This window comes from Anabrus simplex, chromosome 4, assembly GCF_040414725.1.
Source record: "Anabrus simplex isolate iqAnaSimp1 chromosome 4, ASM4041472v1, whole genome shotgun sequence".
NCBI classification, from domain to species: domain Eukaryota; kingdom Metazoa; phylum Arthropoda; class Insecta; order Orthoptera; family Tettigoniidae; genus Anabrus; species Anabrus simplex.
In genome coordinates, this window is record NC_090268.1 from 204908773 (window position 1) to 204933573 (window position 24801).

General features: G+C 39.1%; 1 protein-coding gene across 1 annotated transcript in view; it reads left to right on the forward strand.

Annotated features, from left to right (window-relative positions):
- Positions 1 to 14048: 14048 nt before the first annotated feature.
- The window catches only part of LOC136872570 (uncharacterized protein C05D11.1), a 318276-nt gene continuing 307523 nt past the window's right edge, over positions 14049 to 24801 (forward strand). Inside the window, exons 1-3 of the mRNA XM_067146371.2 lie at positions 14049 to 14231; positions 15666 to 15806; positions 20833 to 20933. Of these exons, the coding sequence (XP_067002472.2) occupies positions 14057 to 14231; positions 15666 to 15806; positions 20833 to 20933 (417 nt within the window). The 5' untranslated portion in view covers positions 14049 to 14056. The remainder of the gene's footprint in view (positions 14232 to 15665; positions 15807 to 20832; positions 20934 to 24801) is intronic.

The following is a 24801-nucleotide window of genomic DNA, read 5'->3' on the forward strand; positions in this document are numbered from 1 at the left end:
TCATTAAAGGCATTCAACCATTTTTCACCCCTTGTCACCTCTCCTATTGGGATTATCCGAAAACAAAAAATACGCGTTTCTTTATTTTTAATGAAGATTCTAAATACCAATTTTTACATCAGTAAACTTTCAATGTTTTGAGACATAGATACACTCAATTTAAAAATTCACCCCCTTTTCACCCTTCCATTAACTGGATTTTCCAAAAACAAAAAATACGTGTTCCTTTATTTTAAAAAGAGATTAAAAGTATCAATTTTCAGGTCTGTAATATGTTCAGTTTCTTAGATATAAGTGCCGGTATCCTGATTAAAGTCATTCAACCCCTTTTCACCCTTTTCACCCCTCCTATTGGGATTTTCTGAAAACAAAAAATACGGGTTTCCTTAGTTTTAAAGCAGATTCTAAATACCAAATTTTACATCTGTAAACTTTTAAAGTTTTGAGTCATTTTTAAATGTCACCCCCTTTTCACCCCCTTAGCGACGGAATATCCAAAAATCCTCTCTTATCAAGCACCTACATCTTAATATGAATGTATCCCCAAAATTTCATTTCTGTACGTCCAGTAGTTTTGGCTCGGCGATGATGAATCAGTCAGTCAGTCAGTCAGTCAGTCAGTCAGTCAGTCAGTCAGTCAGTCAGTCAGTCAGTCAGGACCAGTTATTTTATATATATATATAGATGTATAACTGTACTTTCAGGCAATGCCTTATCTATTGTCACCTGCATTTCCTATAATTTTATTAAAAAATAAGGCATTGCGAACTAGAGCAACTGATTGTTTTTATCTCATTTTTCATCACCATTTACTTTAAACTCTAGTCAGTGGAGACATTTTAAAATTTTAATTATAATATCATATCGTCCATCTTGTACCATTAGGGGCCGATGACCTTAGATGTTAGGCCCCTTTAAACAACAAGCATCATCAAATTGGAAATTTGTTTAACATCTCCCTTGGCAAGTTATTCCAATCCGTAACTCCCCGTCCTATAACGAATATTTGCCCCAATTTGTCCTTTTGAATTCCAAATTTGTCTTCATACTGTGATATTTCCTACTTTTTAAGACACCACGCAAACTTATTCGTTTACTAATGTCATTCCTCGCCTTCATCCCACTGACAGCTCGGAACGTACCACTTACTCGAACAGCTCGTCTCCTTTCTTCCAAGTGTTCCCAGCCCAAACTTTGCAACATTTGTGTAACAAATCGAGCTCCTTTTCTTTGGATTTTTTCCGTTCTTGAATCAAGTAATCCTGGTGAGTGTCCCATACACTGGAACCGTACATCATTTGGTGTCTTACCAGAGACTTATATGCCCTCTCCTTTACATCTTTATTTCAACCCCTCAATACCCTCACAACCATGTGCGAAGATCTGTGCCCCTATGTAGATCTTTCCTTATATTAATACCTAGGTGCTTAGAATGATTCCCATAAGGAACTTTCACCCGTGTTTGTCAATTTATTGGGATGGTAATTTATTATAATAATCTTCCTTTCTCAATCCGTTTACCGTCCGCGGTACCCCTGTTGGTGGGAGACGCAGAAGAATGATACACCCACGGTACCTCCTGCCTGTCGTAATACTCGACTAGAGGGTTACACCCGCTGACGTTGGGGGACGTAGACGAAGAATACACCATCGGTATCCCCTGCCTCTCTTAACAGGCGACGTAAAGGGGCGACCTTGGCGTGGATCTTGATTGGTTGTGGTATCATGTGTTGGACCCCCTGTGGATGGGAGGGGCTGAATACATCCACATGTAATCCCTGCCGGTCATAGAAGGCGACTAACAGGGACATGTGGTCATCGGTCCCCTCTTTTTTGAGGCTTAGTTGGGGACCGATTCAAAATTCTTGATGTGCGTGCTGTTCGGAGATGGGCCTCTTATGTGTGCGATTACGCTGGAAAGCTTCCTCCTTGTTTGTGCTATCCAATACTGCTTCCTCAAATAAGCCATTAAAAACTGCACAACGGCATGGCAATGAAGTCGATGTTGCTCCATAATCATTGGTTCATTTATTTTATGTTTATTAGGTAGCAACAACCAGGGGCGAAGCGTCAGGGGAGACAGGGTAGACAGCGTCTACCCTTAACGTTTTGTGAACGAGAGATTGTCTAGTAAATTAAATTATCTATATAGAACATTAATTATTTCCAAATACAAGACATTATTGTATTCCCCGCTTTATTTAATTTGGACTCACTTCGCCAATGCTCGAGCTCGCGTCAGTTACATGAAGCACGTAGACAAAAGTAGACGCTGTCCATTCTGTGTATTTTCCCTTTGATTTTCAAGGCTCTCAGATAGAGCAACACTAACGCTATCTGTAGGTGCTGACTGTGGAACTATTAGATTCCTATAGCGAGATAGCTCCGCCCAGTAGACAGATTTACCAGCGTCTCTTCTTGCTCTCATTGGCTAGTATTTTGGAACTCAGTTATAAAGGTGCTCTTATTGGCTACCATCTCAGGCATGCTTTAAATGTAATTAATTTGAATTTACTTTATTATAAGACACGTCTAAAAATAAAATAATGATATAGGTAATAATATTCATATACGAAATATAGCAAACTTACACCTAATACATGAATGATAGCACTAAAACCCTTCAAGTACATGCATTTTCTTGCCCGCCAATATTAGTTACGGTACGGCATTATAACGGGAAGGAACAGTAGACAGTTTCAAAGTTACGAATGTGATGTGAGACGTGAGAGCAAGGTGGCTAATAGTTTATGCGTGTGCTAGTGTCTTACAATAAAGTGATGGGCCTAAGTGTTAATTTTTCATTTATAAAGGAATAGTGAATAGTTACTGGTGATAACGTATAAAGTGCAATTCTTGTTTTCTCGTGTGGCAGTTTGTGTTTATTGATGATAGGCCTATCATGGCTTCTGAATTTACCAGTCCTGACTTCGATTCAGTTGTGTACTTACTTAACAATGGTATTTCCTCTTTGTCGTTAGAACAAAAGATAACGATATAAACTTTACAAAAACGGCCTGACCTAACATTATCAGAACAGGACGGAAAATTTGTTCGAAAATTTCAGAAAAGCTGGTATGATAAATATCAGTGAATGTGTGGAACGGGTAAAGGTCGTGAACAAAAGTTATTGTGTTTTTATTGCTTGATGTTTGGCGTTGACGGGGAAGATTCTTGGCGCAGAACGGGTGTAAATACCATACAAAATTTCGAGAAAAAAGCTAAAAAGCACGCGGCATCTGAGAATCATATAAAGTGCGCCGAGAAATTTCACATGCTGGGGCGGTGCCGTATCGATCACGCCGTTTCAGAGGGACAGAGACTACAGGCCATTAAACACAATGAAATGGTTTCAAAAAATAGGAAAATTGTCAGCAGATTAGTAGACGTTGTTTGCCACTTAAGTATTCAGGAATTGCCGTTCAGGGGTCATCGAGAAAGTCAATGTTCTTCTTTATGTTCATTTAATAAAGGGAATTACTTGGCTACTCTTGACTTACTGGCTTCGGAGGAATCTTTCATGAAAGACCATTTAGAATCAGAAAATGTCTTCAAAGGTACTTCTAGTGACATACAAAATGACTTGATTAAAGCTGTTACTGTTGCCGTTCAGGAACGTATTCGAAAAGAGATAGAATTAGCTGAATTTGTTTCTGTCCAAGCTGACGAAACTACAGATGTTTCCATTAAATCACAATTAAGTATTTTTGTGAGGTATTGTGTTAATGGTAAAGTCGAAGAGCGGTTTCTAGGCTTTTATGACGTGTCTGCTGATAAGACTGCTAGGGGTTTAGCTGATGTCATAATCTCAGTTCTGAAAGAATGGAACATTGATGATACCAGACTCGTATGTCAGACGTATGACGGAGCTACAGTAATGTCTGGTCATAAAGGAGGTGTCCAGGCAATTGTCAGACAGTCTTATCCTCATGCCATCTTCGTACATTGTTACGCCCATCAGCTCAATTTGGTTCTTCTTCATTCTGCGAAAACTATAAAAGAGGTGAAATTGTTCATATGCAATTTATCTATCTTCCACACATTCTTCTCTCGTTCTTCACGTCGTGCAGAATTGCTGAGAGAGCAAGGTTTTCAGCTTCCTCATCCTTCCCCTACCCGATGGAATTACCATTCTCGGGCTGTTATGACCGTGAAAAAATATTATCCCGAGTTGAAAAGAGCAGTGGATCATATCATAAATTCTGACAACTGGGATCCAGAATCAATCCAGACAGCAATAGGAATAGACAATATATTGAACAATCACAAATTTTTGTTCCTCCTGTGTCTCTTTTCTCGAATTTTTGTCTACACTGACTTCTTGTTTAGCATTCTGCAGTCGAAAACGTCTTCTGATGTAAATTTTTGTATTAAAGAGGTGAAGGTTGCTACTACTAACATCAGATCGCTCAGAAGTGATAAAGTAATTAAAGAAATTGAAGAAGAATGTTCTGCTTTGTGTTCAACTGTCGTGAATACTAACCAGGGTCAAAGAAGAGTTGCCTACGAGGTTCTTGATTCAGTGTTGCTTCAGTTAGAAACACGCTTCGGTAATTACGAAAGCCTTCGTTCCGTAGAACTACTTGATGAAACTAAATTTAATATTTATCGTTCACAATTTCCCCAACAGCATTTAAACTAACTCGTGGCCATGTACCCTAAAGTTTTCCATGTGGATCAACTTAAGAGCGAACTTATCAACATTTACTCTGATCCTGATAAATATATTCGACCCCAGCAACTATTGGCTTACATTCTTAATAATGAACTCCAGAGTGTGTATACGGAAACAAAAAAATTCCTTAACTTGATGCTATGTATTCCGTTAACGTCAGTTTCTAGCGAACGCGCTATGAGTGCCTTGAAACGAATCAAAACCTATTTAAGGAATTCGATGACCAACCAGAGACTGCCCAACTTGGGAACTCTAGCTATAGAGAAGGAACTGCTGTGGCATCTTAGCTAGACGCCTGACATCAAGACGAGAGTAATAGACATATTTGCTGAAATGAAGGACAGGCGGATTGAACTCATTTACAAGAATATTGTTTAAGGTGAGTTGTACGAAAATCTATTATTAACCTCTCATTAAATTTACACAACAATGACTTATATTGCTATTTTTAATTCTAAAAGTACGTTGTTATTTGACAGTTCGCCGCAGCCAATTTATTTATTTATTTATTTATTTATTTATTTATTTATTTATTTATTATCGTCGTGTTTCCTATGGCGTAGCTCATGTTATAGATCCTGCTATTATGCCCAACCATAATACACTATTTAATTTATGTTAAATTCTACAACATACTAGAACTGTGCAACTTATAGACTAACTGGTAAAGCTCATGGCATAGCCCATAGATCCTACGGTTAATATTTACAGGAAGAAAGTTCATTATCTTAGATATGTTCTATAAATTATGTTCTGATATATAAGTAATGTTTGCAACAACATTCTTTTGAACAGCTGAGTACTAGGAATGTTTCTAATTTCAGCCGGCAGGCAATTCCACAGGTGGATAGTAGCGGGGAAGAATGAATCACTGTAGTGTGGTGAGTAGGAAAACTTAGCAAGGAGTTAGATAATGACCTTGTTTGGCGATTATTTCTGGATGATAGGTACTGAAGGTCATCTCTCAAGTAAACCGGTATATTGCTCCGTAGAACGCTATGAACAACTGTCACAGAAATAAAAGGAGTGCACGGAGGGTTATACAGTAGGTTGTTATAGGACTTGTCTTAGTTTCAGAGTCATTAATATAATATTGATAATATGATTAAATAGCTTTAAAAATATCTGTCTACCCAGTTATTTAGCTCACGCTTCGCCACTGACAACAACGGTTATCTGAAGTTCGTTAGATGCTCTCTCTTCACAATCATGGTCTTCTCTCGGATGAGACCTTCCTTGTCCCTGGCAACATTTATCCCATTGACGTTATCACCTTCCGCTGGAAACGAATCTGCTTGAATTCCTTTGATGACACTCGGCTCTGTTGCCTTTATTTCTGAAAAGTGTAGGGGAACTGCATGGGAGTTAATCTTCCTTGCATTACTGCAGTATCTGAGAATCAATGTCACAGCCCTAACTCGTTAAGAAAAATTCAAATTTTTAGGTACCGTATAGGATTGTTATAGTTTAGTTCAACTTCTTCCTTTCTGCTAGGATTGTGGTTTCATCCTCATTGTCTTCCAGCTGATTAAATGGCCACTCTTCTTCTGGTCATGTTAATCATTCTGCACCTTTCCATCATGACGAATCCTTCAGCTGGCTCTCATAACATCCTCTTGATATGAGATCAGCCAGATTGTGTATTCCTGGAATATGTTTCGAGTCCTCTGGACATGTTAAATTCCTGATCTCTTTTACTCCGTTGCCAACAAATGTAGCCCATGGTTCGTTTCTTCTTATCCAAGATAATGCGGTTGAAGGATCGGTCCAGTAATATTATATCACATTTTGTAGATGTAGATCTGTCTTAACTGCTGATGAGATTCTACTTCAAACTAGGCAGCCTAATATTTACAGCCTGGAAATAGTGATGGTTTTAAGAGGGGCTACCCTGGCTTTAGCTAACAGCAGCTGCACTGAAACTCCCTGGTCACTTTCAGCTCGTAAAAAGATCACAGCAGCATAAGCGTATTGGCTAGCGCCTACGAAGGTATGAAGCATCCGTCGATTCCTTTCCTTCACACCACCCGTGATTAGTCGAGTAACTTCCACTTCCCTTAAGCAGTTGATTTCCTGATAAAGCTCCCAAAATTCGTCAGCGATACTCTCAGGTAATGACGTATCCCACTTCTGTTTGGACTTCTTGGTTTCATTTTCTACGCGCCATGCCTTTTGCAGCAACAGCTTGAATGGGAGAAGTGCTGGAGTGTGAAACCCAATGATATAAAAATCTTGTGTATTATGGAAAGTAAGATTCTCTCGTCAATACTTCTGGGATAGGTAAACATCCCGTATTGAATTCAATCCCCAGTGTGCCCGATCATCTGTTTCACTGTAGTCTGAGAACCTTTGTGATGTTACTCTCCTCAATTTCACTATCCTCTATCGGTGTAATTCCTTGTGTTGAATATCCCCAGTTCCCATTTCCAATTCTGTACCATTCTGCAATTTAACGCTCTTAGTTTGAATTGTATAAAATTCTTCCTTCGAAGCTACCGATGACACACTGTTATCGACATACTTCGAGTCCATAAATATATGTGCTGTTGACTTGTTTTCCTTACGGAGGTTAGTAATATGGTGTTCTATCACATCGCCTAGGACAAACGGACTGCAGGTAGTTCCAAAACCATTCGTGAGTGTCTGTAAACTTTAATGTTCTTCATATCGCAATTCTCCGCCCAGAGGAAACGCAGGATATCATATCATCCGTCGCAACCTCAATCATCTGAAAGGCTTTTCGGATGTCTGAAGTATGTCGAATTACGTTCTCTCGAAATCAGAGGAGTATCTGGGCCCCTTCTCTAGACAGTCATTCAGTTAAACACCTCCTTTTGTCTTGCAGGATGCGTCGAAGACTGGACGAACAGGAGATGTCAAGCTTGTTAATTTAATTACTGGCCGATGAGGAAGATAATGGCAGTGTCTTTCTAATTCTTCATTCGGTACCTCTTCTATGGATAATTCTTGTTTCTTCCAACAGGTGAAAATCTGATCGCAACTGGTGAATAAGTTTGCCTTCATCAGCTTGTCAGTTGTAGACTCAAGTCTCTTCTCTGCAATATGCTTATTGCAATTGAAAATAGATCTCAGAGAGTTAGAGTAGGTGAAGCTTTGTCTGACCCTGTAATAGTTGAGAGGGGAGTTCCTCAGGGCAGTGTTATCGGACCTTTATGTTTTCTTATATATATAAATGATATGAGTAAAGGAGTGGAATCAGAGGTAAGGCTTTTTGCGGATGATGTTATTCTCTATAGAGTGATAAATAAGTTACAAGATTGTGAGCAACTGCAACGTGACCTCGAAAATGTTGTGAGATGGACAGCAGACAATGGTATGTTGATAAACGGGGCTAAAAGTCAGGTTGTGAGTTTCACAAATAGGAAAAGTCCTCTCAGTTTTAATTATTGCATTGATGGGGTGAAAGTTCCTTTTGGGGATCATTGTAAGTATCTAGGTGTTAATATAAGGAAAGATCTTCACTGGGGTAATCACATAAATGGGATTGTAAATAAAGGGTACCGATCTCTGCACATGGTTATGAGGGTGTTCAGGGGTTGTAGTAAGGATGTAAAGGAGAGTGCATATAAGTCTCTGGTAAGACCCCAACTAGAGTATGGTTCCAGTGTATGGGATCCTCACCAGGATTACCTGATTCAAGAACTGGAAAAAATCCAAAGAAAAGCAGCTCGATTTGTTCTGGGTGATTTCCGACAAAAGAGTAGCGTTACAAAAATGTTGCAATGTTTGGGTTGGGAAGAATTGAGAGAAAGAAGAAGAGCTGCTCGACTAACTGGTATGTTCCGAGCTGTCAGCGGAGAGATGGCGTGGAATGACATTAGTAGACGAATAGGTTTGAATGGCGTTTATAAAAGTAGGAAAGATAACAATATGAAGATAAAGTTGGAATTCAAGAGGACACACTGGGGCAAATATTCATTTATAGGAAGGGGAGTTAGGGATTGGAATAACTTACCAAGGGAGATGTTCAATAAATTTCCAATTTCTTTGAAATCATTTCGGAAAGGGCTAGGAAAGCAACAGATAGGGAATCTGCCACCTGGGCGACTGCCCTAAATGCAGATCAGTATTGATTGATTGATTGATTGATTGATCTCGAGGTGACCGTTTCTCCACGGGAGGTTTATTATTTAGCGACCATTGTTATCTCTTTTCAAAGTGCTAAGGAAATTTTCTTTGACCTCTTCAGCCGTTTTGTTTTCTACCTGATCACAGATACCAATAGGTTCCAGGTTTCAAAGCTCAATATGGTTGGTATATCGTCACAAGCCATTGAGATGATGAGGTTACTCAGACTAAAATCAACAGATTGGTATTGCCTCTCGCCGGCCAAAGTCCATCCGAGTTTCGTTTCAATGGCTACGAGTGCATTCTTCAATTGAACTGCCTTTCCTGAGAGAATCTTGGCATATACCTCCATTCCGAAGAATATCTCAATCTCGGGGAAATCATCACCCAGGTCACTGATCCATATCCTCTTCATTTTCAACTCTTGCAGCAAGTCGAAAAATCTTGACACTCGTGGAATCGATCAACAAATGCTTGGATGGTCCCGTAAATCTATTTCACAATTGAATTGTCCATCATTTCTTCCTATGTTGATTTTATATCTCTTGTGTTTACTGCTAGAAGTTTGATCTCCACCATACAAAACATGGGTAACTACTTCTTCTGCACAAGGTTCTAGTCTCAACTCTTTAACTGTTACTCTGAAGGAGGTAACTTCGTTGTGAATCACAGTCCGAGAATTATCGTACTTTTTTCTGTTTACCATTCCCTTATAATTGGTCCATCAGTGTTTGTAGGACAACGTGATTGTTACAAGTATGGTTAGCTAGGTCGGATGTAACTTGAGTTTTCTGCGTTTCCTTCTCAATTTTAGATTCATTCTTTTCAGCTCGTGATAGATCAGGACACATAAATGTACCTAATGTGTTAATTTCCACATAGCAAGCTGTGAACGGAAAACTTGCAGTACCTAGCTAAGTTGTTAGGTTTTGTACACAAATAGCAACGACCTTTTTCTTTCATTTTTGATCTCCGGTTTTCTATACTGATTTTCGTAATAAAATAACATTTGTCACTTTCATGAGATTTACTACAGGAAATACATGACACTGAAGGACTGTTGTTGTAAAGTGCAGCAATAGTAGGAACGGGTCTATCTACATGTTCTCTTTTTTGTTTCTTCTCCGTCTTGATCTCACCTAACCTCTCCTCATTCTTAATTTTCACAGCCATTTTACTAAATCCTGCTTGAGCTAAAAGAATCCATTGCTCATTTTGGACTTCAGTATTCAGAAATTCCATGAGACACTCAAGTCGAGACCCAATTTCTCTATTTATACTTCCTTCTTGTTCCGAGAACCGACATCTTTGCCAGGCTCGTAATGTCTCTTCAGGGAGGCTAGATTCAACTAATGGAAATATTCAAACTATTGGTTCGAAGGTGAGACTCTAGCTTGATTAACAAGGTGGGTAATTGTAGCTTGTCCTCTTGTGTCGCATTTGAAATCATTAACTTCAGTAATTCCCTTACATACACTTATAATAGAAGATCCGCCCTTCGCAACTGTTCTTGTAGAGTTTGAATCACCTTCGGGTAATTTTCTGACGTCTGTGGATAACTAAGCACAATTGCGTGAGTTTCCGTTCCTGCAAATACATTATAGCGTATTTGGTTCCTGTTTTCTTAACTTGCAATAAATAGTGAAATATGTCACTACAATGCAAACTATCATCTTCGTGAATCTTCCGAAATTGCGACCGAAAACTTCACCACTCCCCTAAATCACCGTTAAATTTTTACATTTCAACCTGAGGAAGTTTATATTTTATCCTCCTATCCTGACTGTGACATGCGGCCGCCTCATCCGCGTCACTTAAAGAACTGTCTGATCTACGGGGCGTCCCGTACAACATCCCGTATAACCTCAAATTCGTCGTTATACTTCCCGGAAGTTTCTTTTTCTGATACAATTACAGTCATATCATCACTGCTATCTAAAATTGCATCCATTATTTTGTTGTCTAATTCATGAAGCTCCGACATTATTGCCTCTAAACGACTGAAATCTAGCAAAGAAGTCAGCTAAGGATAACACGATGGCAAGCATAATTGGTAGCCATACAAATTTTAGTGAAAAATGGAAGGGTACGGTATGTATATGTACTCTAAGGCGAAAACAGCTTCAAGAAAGACATTCCAGGAATCATTAATGGATAAGGGTAGTGTGTTTGCGAGGATCTTCAAAAGGCAGAAGACCGGGCGAGTTGGCCGTGCGCGTAGAGGCGCGCGGCTGTGAGCTTGCATCCGGGAGATAGTAGGTTCGAATCCCACTATCGGCAGCCCTGAAAATGGTTTTCCGTGGTTTCCCATTTTCACACCAGGCAAATGCTGGGGCTGTACCTTAATTAAGGCCACGGCCGCTTCCTTCCAACTCCTAGGCCTTTCCTATCCCATCGTCGCCATAAGACCTATCTGTGTCGGTGCGACGTAAAGCCCATAGCAAAAAAAAAAAAAAAAAAAAAAAGGCAGAAGTATTCAGTCAGCAGTATGTAAAGATTGTTCGTTTCAGGGGTAATGTCCATTTAGAGGCGGTCACTAATACCAAAGGAGTATTAAAATTTACCTATGGTAACAACGACATTTACAGTAAGATACAAACTTTGAAAACTAGAAAAACGGCCGGAATTGATAAGATTTCGGGGTATATACTGAAGACCATAGGTTGGGATATAGTACCTTATAGGAAGTACTTACCTGATTATTGTTTGCATGAAAGAGCTCTACCAAATGATTGAAGAGTTGCTATAGTAGCCCTGTGTATAAAGGAAAGGTTGATAGACATAAAGCTGAATTACAGGCCAGTCAGTTTGACATGCATTGCATGTAAGCTTTGGGAACGCATTCTTTCTGATTATATTAGATATGTTTGCGAAATTAATAACTGGTTGGGGTTTAGGAAAGGTCATTCCACTTAAGCTCAACTTGAAGGATTCCTTCAAGATATACCAGATATCTTGGATTCAGGAGGTCAAATGGATTGTATGTCGATTGACCTGTCTAAGGCATTTGATAGGGTGGATCATGGGAGACTACTGGTAAAAATGAGTACAGTTGGACTTGACAAATGAGTGACCGAATGGGGGGCTATATTTCTAGAAAATAGATCTCAGAGTATTAGAGTAGGCGAATCTTTATCTGACCCTGTAATAATTAAGAAGGGAATACCTCAAGGTAGTATTATTGGACCTTTATGTTTTCTTATGTATATGCATGATATGAGTAAAGAAGTGGACGAGATGAGTCTTTTTGCGGGTGGTGTTATTCTGTATAGTGTAATAAATAAGTTACAAATTGTGAACAACTGCGAAATGACCTCGGTAATGTTGTGAGATGGACAGTGGCAATGGTATGATGATAAACGCTGTTAAAAGTCAGGTTGTGAGTTTTCACAAATAGGAAAAGTCCTCTCAGTTTTATTTACTGTGTTGATGGGGTGAAGGTTCGTTGTGAGAATGATTGCAATTATCTACGTGTTAATATAAGATCTTCGTTGGGGTAATCACACAAATGGGATTGTTAATAGTGGGTAGGCCTACAGATCTCTGCATATGGTTATGACGGCGTTTAGGGCTTGCAGCAAGGATGTACTGGAGAGGGCATATAATTCTCTGATAAGACCTCAGCTAGAGTTTGGTTGCAGTGTATGGGACCCTCACCAGGATTACTTGATTCGGCAACTGGAAAAAATCCAAAGAAAAGCAGCTCGATTTGTTCTTGGTGGTTTCAGATAAAAGAGTAGCGTTACAAAACTGTTGGAAAATATGGGCTGGGAAGACTTGGGAGAAAGGAGACGAGCTACTCGACTAAGCGGTAGGATCCAAGCTGTCAGTGGAGAGATGGCGTGGGATGACATTATTTGACGAATACGTTTCAGTGGTGTCTTTAAAAGTAGGAAAGATCACAATATGAATATAAAGTTGGAATTCAAGAGGACAAATTGGGGCAAATATTCCTTTATAGGAAGGAGAGTTAGGGATTGGAATAACTTACTAAGGGAGATGTTTAATAAATTTCCAATTTCTTTGCAGTCATTTAAGAAAAAGGCTAGGAAAAGAACAGATAAGGAATGTGCCACCTGGGTGACTGCCCTAAATGCAGATCAGTAATGACTGATGATGAAATTTGTAGTAAGTGCATCATTAAAACTTGGAGACGTACCGGTACCTGTTGCGATAATTCCCTGTATGTAGTTTATCTTCTTTGTGTAACATTTTCTCGCAGGTATCCTACCTTTCTTCAGTTTTTCCATATTTATTCCTTCTCGACTAGGAAGAAATAGTGACTCAGTATCACACGCTATTGTACTTCAAATTCCTTCTCTTCGAGGACAGGAATAAACTCACAGCATCTATCACGTCGCGGATCACCCAAATGTTGTAATACACTCGATCTAACTCCATACATTCAATATATTTACTGTGCACACTCAGTAACAACACATAATCGTGATAGATTACAGATTTGGTCGACAACAATTAACTTCACGGATCCAAGAATAGCCATGATACACAACCAAAAAATTAAAAGAATAAAAGTACTACAAAATGCAAAACAATTTACATTCTCCTACCAGCATCCTCAGTGAGTTGTGTGAAGTACGTTTTTTTTTTTGAAATTTTGATGTGGTCGCAGATCGACTTGTTCTTCGTTTTAAATGAAATTGCACTTCACTTATCCGCAGGTCTTTTTGGAGGAGTTATTTGGTTATTAAGGTGGATGAAAAGAAATGAAGTTGCGTATGGCTTTTAGTACCGGGAGATCCCAGGACGCGTTCGACTCTCCAGGTGCAGGTCTTTTGATTTGATACCCGTAGGCGAGCTGCGCGTCGTGATGAGAATGAAATGATGATGAAGACAACACAAACACCCAGCCCCCGTGCCAAGGAAATTAACCAATGATGGTTAAAAATCCCGACCCTGCCGGGAATCGAAACCGGGACCCCTGTGACCAAAGGCCAGCACGCTAACCACTTAGTTATGGAGCTGGACGATGAAAAAAATGAACTTTCACATGAAAAACTGCGCTGATGTTTTTTGATAGCAATCAACAGTTTGCATATTGAAGATTATTTAATGTGTTCGTGTTTCTAAGTAATCCAATTCTTTTCATCTGGTATTCGCGTAATGAAAAATGTGATCTACATTTTTAAATTACATTTTTATATGTAGCCAAATTTTCTGTTAGTTGGAGTGAATGTATTGAATGTAAAATTATACACCCCTTAGCGATCGGTTTTTGTTTCCTATATAAATATGTCTTGCTCATGCGGAATAAGTTCGCTTAATACAAAGATGGCTCCTGTTGACAGTTCGCCGACAACGAGGAGGAATTGCAATTTTGAGCTAATTTGTTCTCTTAAGGCGAATGATCTTGTGCCAGTTCACAAATACAAATCATCTGTTTCTGGTCTTACAGTTGTAATAGCTGAAGTAGAAGGTCCAGTTGTCAATGGATACTTCTGTCTGGGTGAGTTGCATGCCATGCAGGAGACATTTCGAACAGTTTTATACTGGTGTACAAAAGGGGACAGATAACAATTATTTCATAAGTAATTGGAAATCCTAAGTAAATAATACGTTAATTGTGTTACCTACTGCGCACATTATTAATACATTCTAGTTGAACAACAGGATACAATTTTCTACTGCATTATGATTGTGGAATGTGATATTCCAAGTTTATATTTGCATTACAATGCAATGATATTTTTGACAAGTTCATCATTTTCTCGTCATAGTTATTCCTATATTGGCCAATTTTATTACTCTTCCGAAAGAAAAAGATTGTTAACTTTCCATGACTTAGGATGTTTGTAGCAAGGACTGTACATTCATCCAGTATAAATATATCATTGTGTTCTTGCACTATTTTTCTAGTATATTATATTACTTTTTGATTCTTAGATGACTTTGAACAGTTGAGAATTGCGCTGTTTATTAAATTGTAGCCTTATGAAATTAAGAATAATAGATTTTGAGATTGTAGGAGGCGTAGTGTTTAATAAATTACGATGAGCACTACACAAGCCGAGCCAAGAGTATCCTTTATCAAATCAACAATGTATTAATAGGCCTATGTATTTGTTTGCCTTTGTTGATCGGTACGGTACTTTGTGGCAAATGTCGATCGGCAAGAAAATACAGTAAATAGAGAGATGGATGATCCGCCTAGTCAGTACTACGTGTTAAAAAATGTTATTTACATTTCACATTTACATTATATCTAGTACATGTTTCGGGGATATATTCATTCTCTTCTTCAGCTAATTAGGTTAAAATTTGTATATTACAGTAAGACCTATTGAAACAGGGGGCCCCTGCTAAGAAAGCTAAAACTGTGACAAGTACAATGTAACATATTCAAAATAGATAAATAGTGGCATGGAATACCATGATTATTAATAGCTGCAAGAAAATAGTAAAACCTGTGGGAGGAGGGTGTAAGTCAGAATGGTAGCAAGCATAACCCATCGTTGAGTGCCAGATTTATTCCCTGCAATACTTTGCATACATGCTATAAGCTGGCCGGTAATATATTTATAAGACTAAACTAATTATTATTAAAATTTACTTTTAAAATTAATTTAAAATAAGAGTCCAAAAACCGGTTTTGAAATAAAATTTAGTGTGCCGATACGACTGTATATAATTAATTATAATAATAAGAGAAGTACCTAGATAGAAACTACATGTAATTGATTATAGTTCTGTATATAAATATCTGTGTAGTTAGTACTGTATTCTTTTATGTAGCCTCTAGGTCGCATATATTTTTTTCTCCTTATGATGGTTCATTTCTTTCTTTTTCAGTTATGATAGTTAAACATTGTTTCTTTAATTTATAAGTTTCTTAGCAACTGTAAGTCCTGCAATGTATAGGGTTATGGATTGTTTGTTCCAGCAACTGAAGCTCATGACGATGATGGATTACCCCATACATTGGAGCATCTCATATTTTTGGGCAGTGAAAAATATCCTTACAAAGGTGTTCTTGACCTACTTGCCAACCGATGCCTGGCTTCAGGAACAAATGCTTGGACAGGTAAATTTTTCACTTGATTGTACAGTAGTATGGTATAGAGCAGGGCCTCTCAGACGCCCAAAATCTCACGTGTGCAAATCGAGTTGCAAGAGCTCCGTGCACTGCATCGGTCCGGCTCGGCTCGGACCAACGCTTCGTCTCTGGACTACTCTGCTTAACTCGACTCGGATTTGGAGTGCTATAGAGCAAGTGAGGAAAAGGGAGAGAGGGGGAGCAAGCGAGACACGCGTGGGGAAAGAGAGAGACAGCGCTACGAGGAGTGAGGATCCGCACTTTGGTCAACCAAGCGAAGTCATCTTTTGCACCGTGCACAGTGCATGCACCAGGCGCATGCACTCTGAGAGGCCCTGGTATAGGGCATGTAGCTACATTCTTCATGGATGAAGCTTCCATTTCAAGAACATTTTTTTGAATATTGAAATTATTTCCTAAGTATTTCCTTTAGTATTATCCACAAGGTCTGGTTGGGTAGACATTCTTCTGTCTTCGGGGGGCTCTCTCTCTCTCTAGCAGTAGTGAACTAAATGGTATTTATATTATTGTATTTGTGAGGTGTTTCTAAATAGACAGAATAAGTAAAATTTTGAAAGGAATAGGATGCTTGAAAACTTACTGTTTACCCTCTAAAAGCAAAATACCTTCATGTGTCTAAATATTCCACTTCATTGAGTGGAGTGCATACGTAGTCATTGCGGTGCTTCTGCCTCCACTTACAAGAATGGTTCGACGGGGTGGGTAGAAATCTAGCGTACTCACTCCGGTCTATAACACAACCTCGCTAAGAGATATATATGAATTTTACCTTAAAATGCTTGTAGAAGAGAGATGTATTCATTACCAATGCCAGGGACCCACCACCCCGCTCCAAAAAAGGTACATTTGCCAGGCTGATTGGCTCAGACGGGTAAGGCGCTGGCTCTCTAACCCCAACTTGGCAGGTTCAATCCTGGCTCAGTCTGGTGGTATTTGAAGGTGCTCAAATACGACAGCCCCATGTTGGTAGATTTACTGGCACGTAAAAGAACTCCTGCGGGACAAAATTCCGGCACCTCGGCGTCTTCGAAGACCTTAAAAAAGTAATTAGTGGGACGTAAAGCAAATAACATTATTATTATTATTATTATTAAAAAGGTACATTTAGTTTTATAACCTAATGGAAGATTACACGCGCCATTGATCACTAGCCGGCCAGGTACGAGCACAGCCATTGGCCGATATGACGTCATTCCCAGAATTCCTAACTCGCTGCTTCCATTACCAACCCGCGCAAAATCAAAACACTGTGTTACCTCTCACGCAAATTTAAAAAATGTAAATTAGTAGCTGTAACCCATCTTGTAAATCCAGGTCAAGCTCTGTCATGAGAACAGTGGCTCCCTCTGGGGGCTACACTCCCTTCGAGAGGCTCTTAACTATGGCCGCAGTGCATACTACCCGCACGGCAAGAAGAAATTGTAATTTAGTAGCTCTAACCTATATTTGCAAATCCAGGCCAAGCTCTGTCATGAGAACAGTGGCCCCCTTTGGGGGCCACACTCCCTTCGAAAGGCTCTTAACTCTGGCTGCGGTGTATACTGCTCTCACGGCAAGAAAAAAAAAAAAAAAATTCAATACTACAACAACACCTACCTTCCCGTGCTAGTATTGTATAATTTTGTAACAGTTGGTAATAGTATGTGAAAGTTTCAAACAGTTCGCAGATCGCTGGTAGACGCTCCTATCGGCAATCTCGTGAACGAACCCACTGCAGAGCCTCTCACCCGCCACAGAGCATCAGCGAAGTGAGTACACTAGACATCTGCCACGTGGTGACCTCCCAATTCAGCACAAACCTTGTACCTTCATATCATGTTCCAGTACACTTGCTTGCAAACACATGATTGTCGAATATCCGTCGTATCAATAACCCACACAAACAGATCCTTTTCTGACTCCATCGGGGTCTCGTAAATCAGATTCTTTGTTAATTTTGGGTTAATAATTTAACTTGTTGAAAATCATACATTTCACCAAACTATTTAGGTTGAGTATATACTAACAATCTATTAATTCTTTGTAGAAACAGCTACAGTACTAATCAAGAAGTCAGTGACTGAAAATTAAGAGTTTTTGAACATTTCATTTTGTTATAGTTTGTTCCACAGTTTTGTGGTAACTGGTGTTAGTATTTCATGATAGGCCTGATAGCTGTGATGAGAAAATGGAATAACTTATGAGGGAAAATAGACGCACAAGTTTTTCTCCTTTGCAGAGATCCTTACCTATTGAGTTAGTCACGAAGTATGAAGGCGTTATAGACTGCAATAAAGACTGATGGTGTGAGAATACAAGAGGTCTCATGGGGGACAGAACTACAGGAGAACTTAATAGAATTGCCCATGTGACAGTGAGAACTAGCAAGCAACTTAAACAGCACTGCTGTTGCCGCCAGGGGATTGGATTTTCACACAAGTGCAATCTGTCGCACCCAAAACGCTAGGAATTTGACACATTTGGTGGAAATCATTAATAACGTGGGCTGTTTTCTAGTGGAGAAATTTTATATATCTTTGTCTCTTTGATGCTATAGCTGCAGACACTTTTAGAGATCATGGTGCTGATGGTAGCTTTTGATACCTCCAATGTTGTCTCTTAAACATTATGTGAAAAGACCCTCTGGTGTAAAATCTTAATTCTATCAGTGCCTGCAGCCTGTTCTGTATTTCAACTTCTCGCAAATTTAATTGACACCCCTTCTTCTTCACTTACCCTTATACTTTGAGCAAGACCAACTACAATATATCAGACCTTAACCGACCTATCGAAACTGTCCGTAATGGCGGCAGCTGGAGTGCTAGCATGCGTTTGTTTTGATTTGTGTAAGCCGTGTTGTTACCAAGTATTTACGGAAATTTGAATATTATTAATCGAACATTATATTTATTTATAGTCTTAAGAAGGTTATAGATCCTCTTTCAGTGCCGTAAGAAGCTATTTGTTCTCAAAGAGCATATTTATTCCAACAATATCGGTGGTGATTAGGTTAATGTTGATTCTCGTGTTCTTGTCTGTAAGTATTTTCTTTATTTTTAGTTACCTATGCAGTATGTTTATAGTTTAATGTGCTGTGTGCCTGGATGTAAGTAAGAGCTTAAGTGTTCCCGTTTCCAAAAGACCTAGTATTAAGACAAAATTGGGTTAAGAGCATTCGTAAGGAAAACTTCGAACCGAATCATAGGACTAACAATGTTGTGTGGATTAATCATTTTATCATTTTTGAAATCAAATGTATTGTTAGGGATGACATTATATACCCATAGAAGGTGGTGATCTAATTCGAGTGCCGCGCAAACTTCCGAAGTTTAAACTAATTATGCCTATCCTAGCATTTTCCTTATCAGCCAGCGTACCTTACTACAAAGAACATTAAATCAGTCCCAGGACTAAAATTTATAATTTAGAGACTAAATTAATCTTAAACGGTGACGCAAGAATGATGTAATAAATTTTCAATGTTTTAAAATGAACATGCGTAAACTAAACCTAACCCCATTTCCCGTGGAGTGAACATGAGGATTGTGTTCTTTTATACAAAATACAATTATGCCATCAATTCTGGTGAGTTTTAAGCTGACGAGTGCTTTAGATGGTCAAGTGTATTATACAAATATCGCTTGTACCTACTCAACAATACAGGTGGATTTTGGAGGGTTGAAATTTTGTTGGAGAAATTTGTTTGCGTGTTTTACATAATGGGCTGTGGTTAATGGTGGTGTTCCATAGTATTCCATATAAGGTTACCGTAATAATGTTCTTTGTTGACATCTATATATCGTATTTGCTGACCGGAGATTCATATGTGAAATATTTTTATACTCTGTCTGTTTCACCTGACGTTGATACAATAATTCTCCTTTCGTTATTTTCCCCTCTGAAATTTAATTTAGACTTACAATACGCTTTAACGCTGCTTTTGGTGTTTAATTATTCATATTTTGAGTTAGTGAGTTGCATTTCATGACGTTCGACTTGTGATATTTTCTTTAGGTGACTCAAAATAAACATGCATAACCTTTCTTTCAACCTCTCATATCGCACGCCGATGTCCGCCATGTTTATTCTGGATTACGGTCTGATGTAATTGTAGTTGGTCTTGCTTGGAGCTCCTGGGTCAGGCAATGAATCATTGGCCTCCTTTTTATCTTCTCTCACCACTTTTATTTGTACTGTATATGGTTTTCACCTCCACTTGTCTTCTAGGTTTTTTGACAGTCTATACCTCTTCATAAATTGTTCCTTGGTTACATCGTTCCTCCTTTTAGGCCTGTTTCTGGTTAGGAACAGTCTTACTTATCTTGGGGTTTTCCATTTTCATACCGAGCAAATGCTGGGGCTGTACCTTAATTAAGACTACAGTCACTTCCTTTCCACTCCCAGCCCTTTCCTATCCTATCATCGCCATGTGACCTATTTGTGTCAATGTGACATTAAGCAAATTGTACAAATAAATAAATAAGGTAACCCTTTGGTTATTCCACAGGCGTTGGCTATGTGCTGACACCGGCTTTCACCCTCTCCCTACCCATTACCATCGTCTCACACCTTGATGTGCGAGTTACCCACAGGTGTCAAAGACCTGCAGCAGGTGAGCTGAACTTGTCCTCGGACACTCCCAGTGCTAAATGCTGTACACCAAAAGAATAAGTAGATCTGGACACAGCGCTTTTCATTTATAGCAGCCAATTTTTTTTTTTAGCCCCATGTTAACTGTTTAACCATGGTGAAAGGATGTGTTAACCCCAAACTTAACTGACAGTTCAAATTAACACCCCTGATGAAACAGAATTAATAGTCATTCTCAGAGTTAAAATGTTATAACACGAGGTTAAGCCTTAACCTCTGTTGTAGAAACTGGCAAAATCAATTAAATTAGGATACTTGCAGAAAGTTTAAAATAGATTTGATAATTTATATTGGATTTATAAGGGATATTGTGTTCTCTATTTTACTACATTGTATTCATTGTTCTCTATGTGTGATGTTTCAGATACCGATCATACATGCTATACGATGACAACAGCTGGAAGTGAAGGATTTCTGAAGCTGATGCCAATCTACTTGGACCATATTTTGTATCCAACCTTGACTGTAAGGGCTTCATTTAAACATTTTTATTTACTTTTTTTTTTTTTTTTTGCTTGAAGCATTGGGTATTTTATAGCAGGTAAAATCTATACTGTTAATTAAGATGGAATGGGGTCTGTCTGCGTGTTTGTTTGTTCCAGATAGGTTCGAAAACTATTGGACCGATTGAGCTGAAATTTGGTAACGATATTACTTGAAATCTTGAGTCAAGCAAGGGATGCTTTTGATTTTGATATATTACACTGTTTTGAACTAGTGGGGGATTTTACAAGGGTATGTCCCAAATTAGGCCAGGTTTTGCCTTAAATAAACTAAAATAACGGGTAAAGGGTTGGCCCTTTCGAGATATGAATTGCATGTAGTGGGCTTGAAATTTCCGTATAATCCCGAATACCACCCGCCACCAAATACGACCCGCACCCTAAATTTGAGACGGCAAAATAGGAAAAAATAAAAAATAAAATAACTTGCATACCTCTTTAATTTTCTTCAAATATACCACAAATATAAATTCCAACAGCTTACAATAAAGTCATCACAAAAATCATAAATAAAATCTGTTCAGTACTCAGATCATTCACAATTCACCGTCATCATCTGAAGTTTCACCATAGAAACTTTCGTCGCTGGCATCTTTCCACAAATAGTTGTGCTCACTACCGTCCACTGAATTTGAAATTACACATTTCTTAAAGCTTTTGGATGCTAGATCGTTGGGAATGCGTGCCCATGCGGTCTTGATCCAGCTGCATATTATTCCCACTTCAGGCCTCTTCACTCGTCTGGTTGGTGTTAACGCGTGATCACCATTCGGTGTACAACTTACTGTTTCATTGCAGTTTTGATAGGCTGGTTCATGCACACATACAACGGCTGTAGAATAGAAGTGAGTCCTTCTGGAATTATCGCAAGATCGGTTTTTTCTTTCCTCATCATATCTTTTATGGCGTCAGTTGTATGTCCTCGGTAACTGTCCAACGCAAGCATGTTTCTTTTCTAACAAAGCTCCTGGGCGACGTTGACAAACGCACTTCACCCAATCCTTAACTAACGCACTGTCCATCCAGCCGGACTCGTGTTCTAACAATAACACCGGACGGCAAGTTTCCTTTCGGAAGTGGTTCTGAAAGGAAATGAAGGTCAATGCTTTCAGTACCTGTGTCATCGATTCCCAGGCATCAGTAGTTCAGTGCTTTGAATGCACCCGCCAAGACATTAGACTACACAAAGATAGCACAGAGTCTTCCAGGTTCATCGTTTATATCGCCTAAACTTGTTGCCAGTATGTCAGCAGTGCAATAAAACATTCAAACTTGAACATAACTCGAACTCCAACAAGACAAGTCTCCCTTAAACCTTGGGCATCTTCTGCATTTCTTAAGCTTGTAAATGAAAAAAAAAAATTTACATGCAAAAACAAAATATAAAAATTCATCAGCTGAAATAATAGAATAATATAAAGCATGTAGTAGATAAGTAATTAAAATGAAGAGAAACTTAAAAAATGTAATACTGTAATAAAATTGCAAAGGGAAACAGTAATAAACAAATGTGGCCTACAGTTAGGGATATTCTCATATTCTATGTTAGTAGATTTTCCAAGAATATTCTCATATTCGCATTACCACATTCAAGAAAATGGAGTCCCACAGGGATCGGTTCTTAGTTTCACTCTGTTCGCGATTGACATAAATGGCATTGTCGCTGGTTCTGGTTCAGCAATAATACCTCCGCTATATGTGGATGATTTTGTTCTACATTATAGCTCGCATACTATGGCGACAATTACAGCAAGCTATTAGCAGAGTGGAACAGTTGATCTTACAACATGGCTTTCCATTTTCAACCGCAAAGACCTGTGTTGTCCACTTTTGTCGGCAACGCACTCTTCACTCGCATCCTGAGCTTTATTTGGAAAATGTCTCTCTTCTCGTAGTTGACACCGATTTCTTGGGCTCTTTTTCGATAGCAAATTATCATGGGAGCCACATGTGCGGCATTTAAAAGTGCAATGCACCAAGAAACTGAATATCTTGACGTTTCTTAGCAACACTAATTGGGGAGCTGACCACACGGTACTCCCACGATTTTATAGGACATATTTTATCCAGGTTAGACTACGGCAGTGCAGCATATGGCTCAACAAGGCAAAGCGTCCTTGCAAAACTGAACAGCATCCACCACAACAAGGTTGTTAGGTTGGCGACGGGAGTTTTTTGTACAGGGCCCATTGCTAGCCAGCTCGCTTAACCCCTCAGCGCCGACCTCTATACGTGGTATAGACCCCCTTTTCTTCCGTAGCCGCCGACCTCTATACGTGGTATAGACCCATACATGGTTTCGCATTTACGGCTATAGCGCCAAGAGTTTTGGTGTTATGGATATGCAAATTGTTTTGTTTCCAAGAAGACATTTTCGGGTTTATCATTGTTCTAAATAAGAATTGAAAATCGTTAAAGTGTAGTTGCTTTTGCAAGGATAAGTATTTGTCAGTTATGTCTGAGCACCAATCCCTGCTTTTTTAATAGTCCGTTTGCTTCATTCTTTCCCACAGAATAAAATAAAGAAATGATGATCTGAGAAGTTTGTCTTTTCATGTGATGTTCTTTGCTCTAATTTTGTATTCAAGAGTGCGGTTTATTTATTATATTTGTCTTTATTTCTCAGCTTGTAGTCTTTTCGTAAGTCTCCACGAGTGCTGTGTGTAGGCATCAGTTAGTGCTGCTTTCTGTCATACGACACGAGAAGCAGTTGTGAATAGTATATATTTCGTTTGAAAGACGATGTATCGACCTTTTAATCTGAAATATGTATCAAGTTGGTTTGATTCGTCATAAATGTTATTCCTCTCATTCAGTTTCGTCCTGCCGCTTTCGGCCCCGCTGCAGCTTCATCAGCTTGTGTGACGCACCGCACTCAATGGCTAGCTCTTGCTGAGAGTAACGTGCTTGAAATATTGTATAATTCAAATGAAAGTTTAGTCGGAAGTAGTAGTGGCAGTATTAGCAGTAGTGATAATGAAATAGATGATGTGGCTGTGACCGATGCAGTGGTAAATGATGAGAGTGACGATGAGGAGGAACCAGTACTTGGAAATTTCGTGTAGGAGACTATAGATACGCATACAGGTCAAAGGGAAGTTTTCAAGAGTGAATTATGATTCCTAGATTCTGCAATAATATTTAGACAAGTCACAGGGACAAACATTGAGCAGTTATCTTATCAGTTTCAGCTGATGGAAGGTTTGTTTATGTAGTACAAAATATGCTTCTCGGGCGGGGAAACGAAATATTCAAGGCCGGCGCGCATCAGATAATACAGTTCCAAGGTTGCAGGAAATACGTTTTATCAGGAAATTAGCACCCAAGAGTGAGAAATCCAAACCTCAGAGACGTTGTATCGCGTGTTCAAAACACGGTGAAGAGAAGACATCGGTGTACTGCTGCCAGGAGTGTGCCTTGGGTCTCTGTCTCGAAGAGTGCTTCGAACTCTATCACACGGAACTAAATTACTAAGGAAATGTGAAACAATTATGTAATTATCTTAATGTACATAGTTCTACCATAAGGAATTCCAAATTTCGTGAATATCGGGCTACTCTTATACTAGTAGTAACGCTTTAAGTGAATCAATGTATTTCAGTCGCGCATAGTTGAAATCTCATCCGGCCGCGGGGTAGGAAGCTCTTTAAATGGCTGCGACACTGAGGGGTTAACTTGGTGTGCCGCCTTTAAATGCTTCTGTCGTATGCTGCAGGTGCCACTTCACCCAAGCTATCCTTGCATATTCAACAATGGAAACCGTCGGCTGTACGCTGCTTGTCCTCAAACAACGTGGCTGTTTGGAATATTCATGGATAGCAGTCACAGAT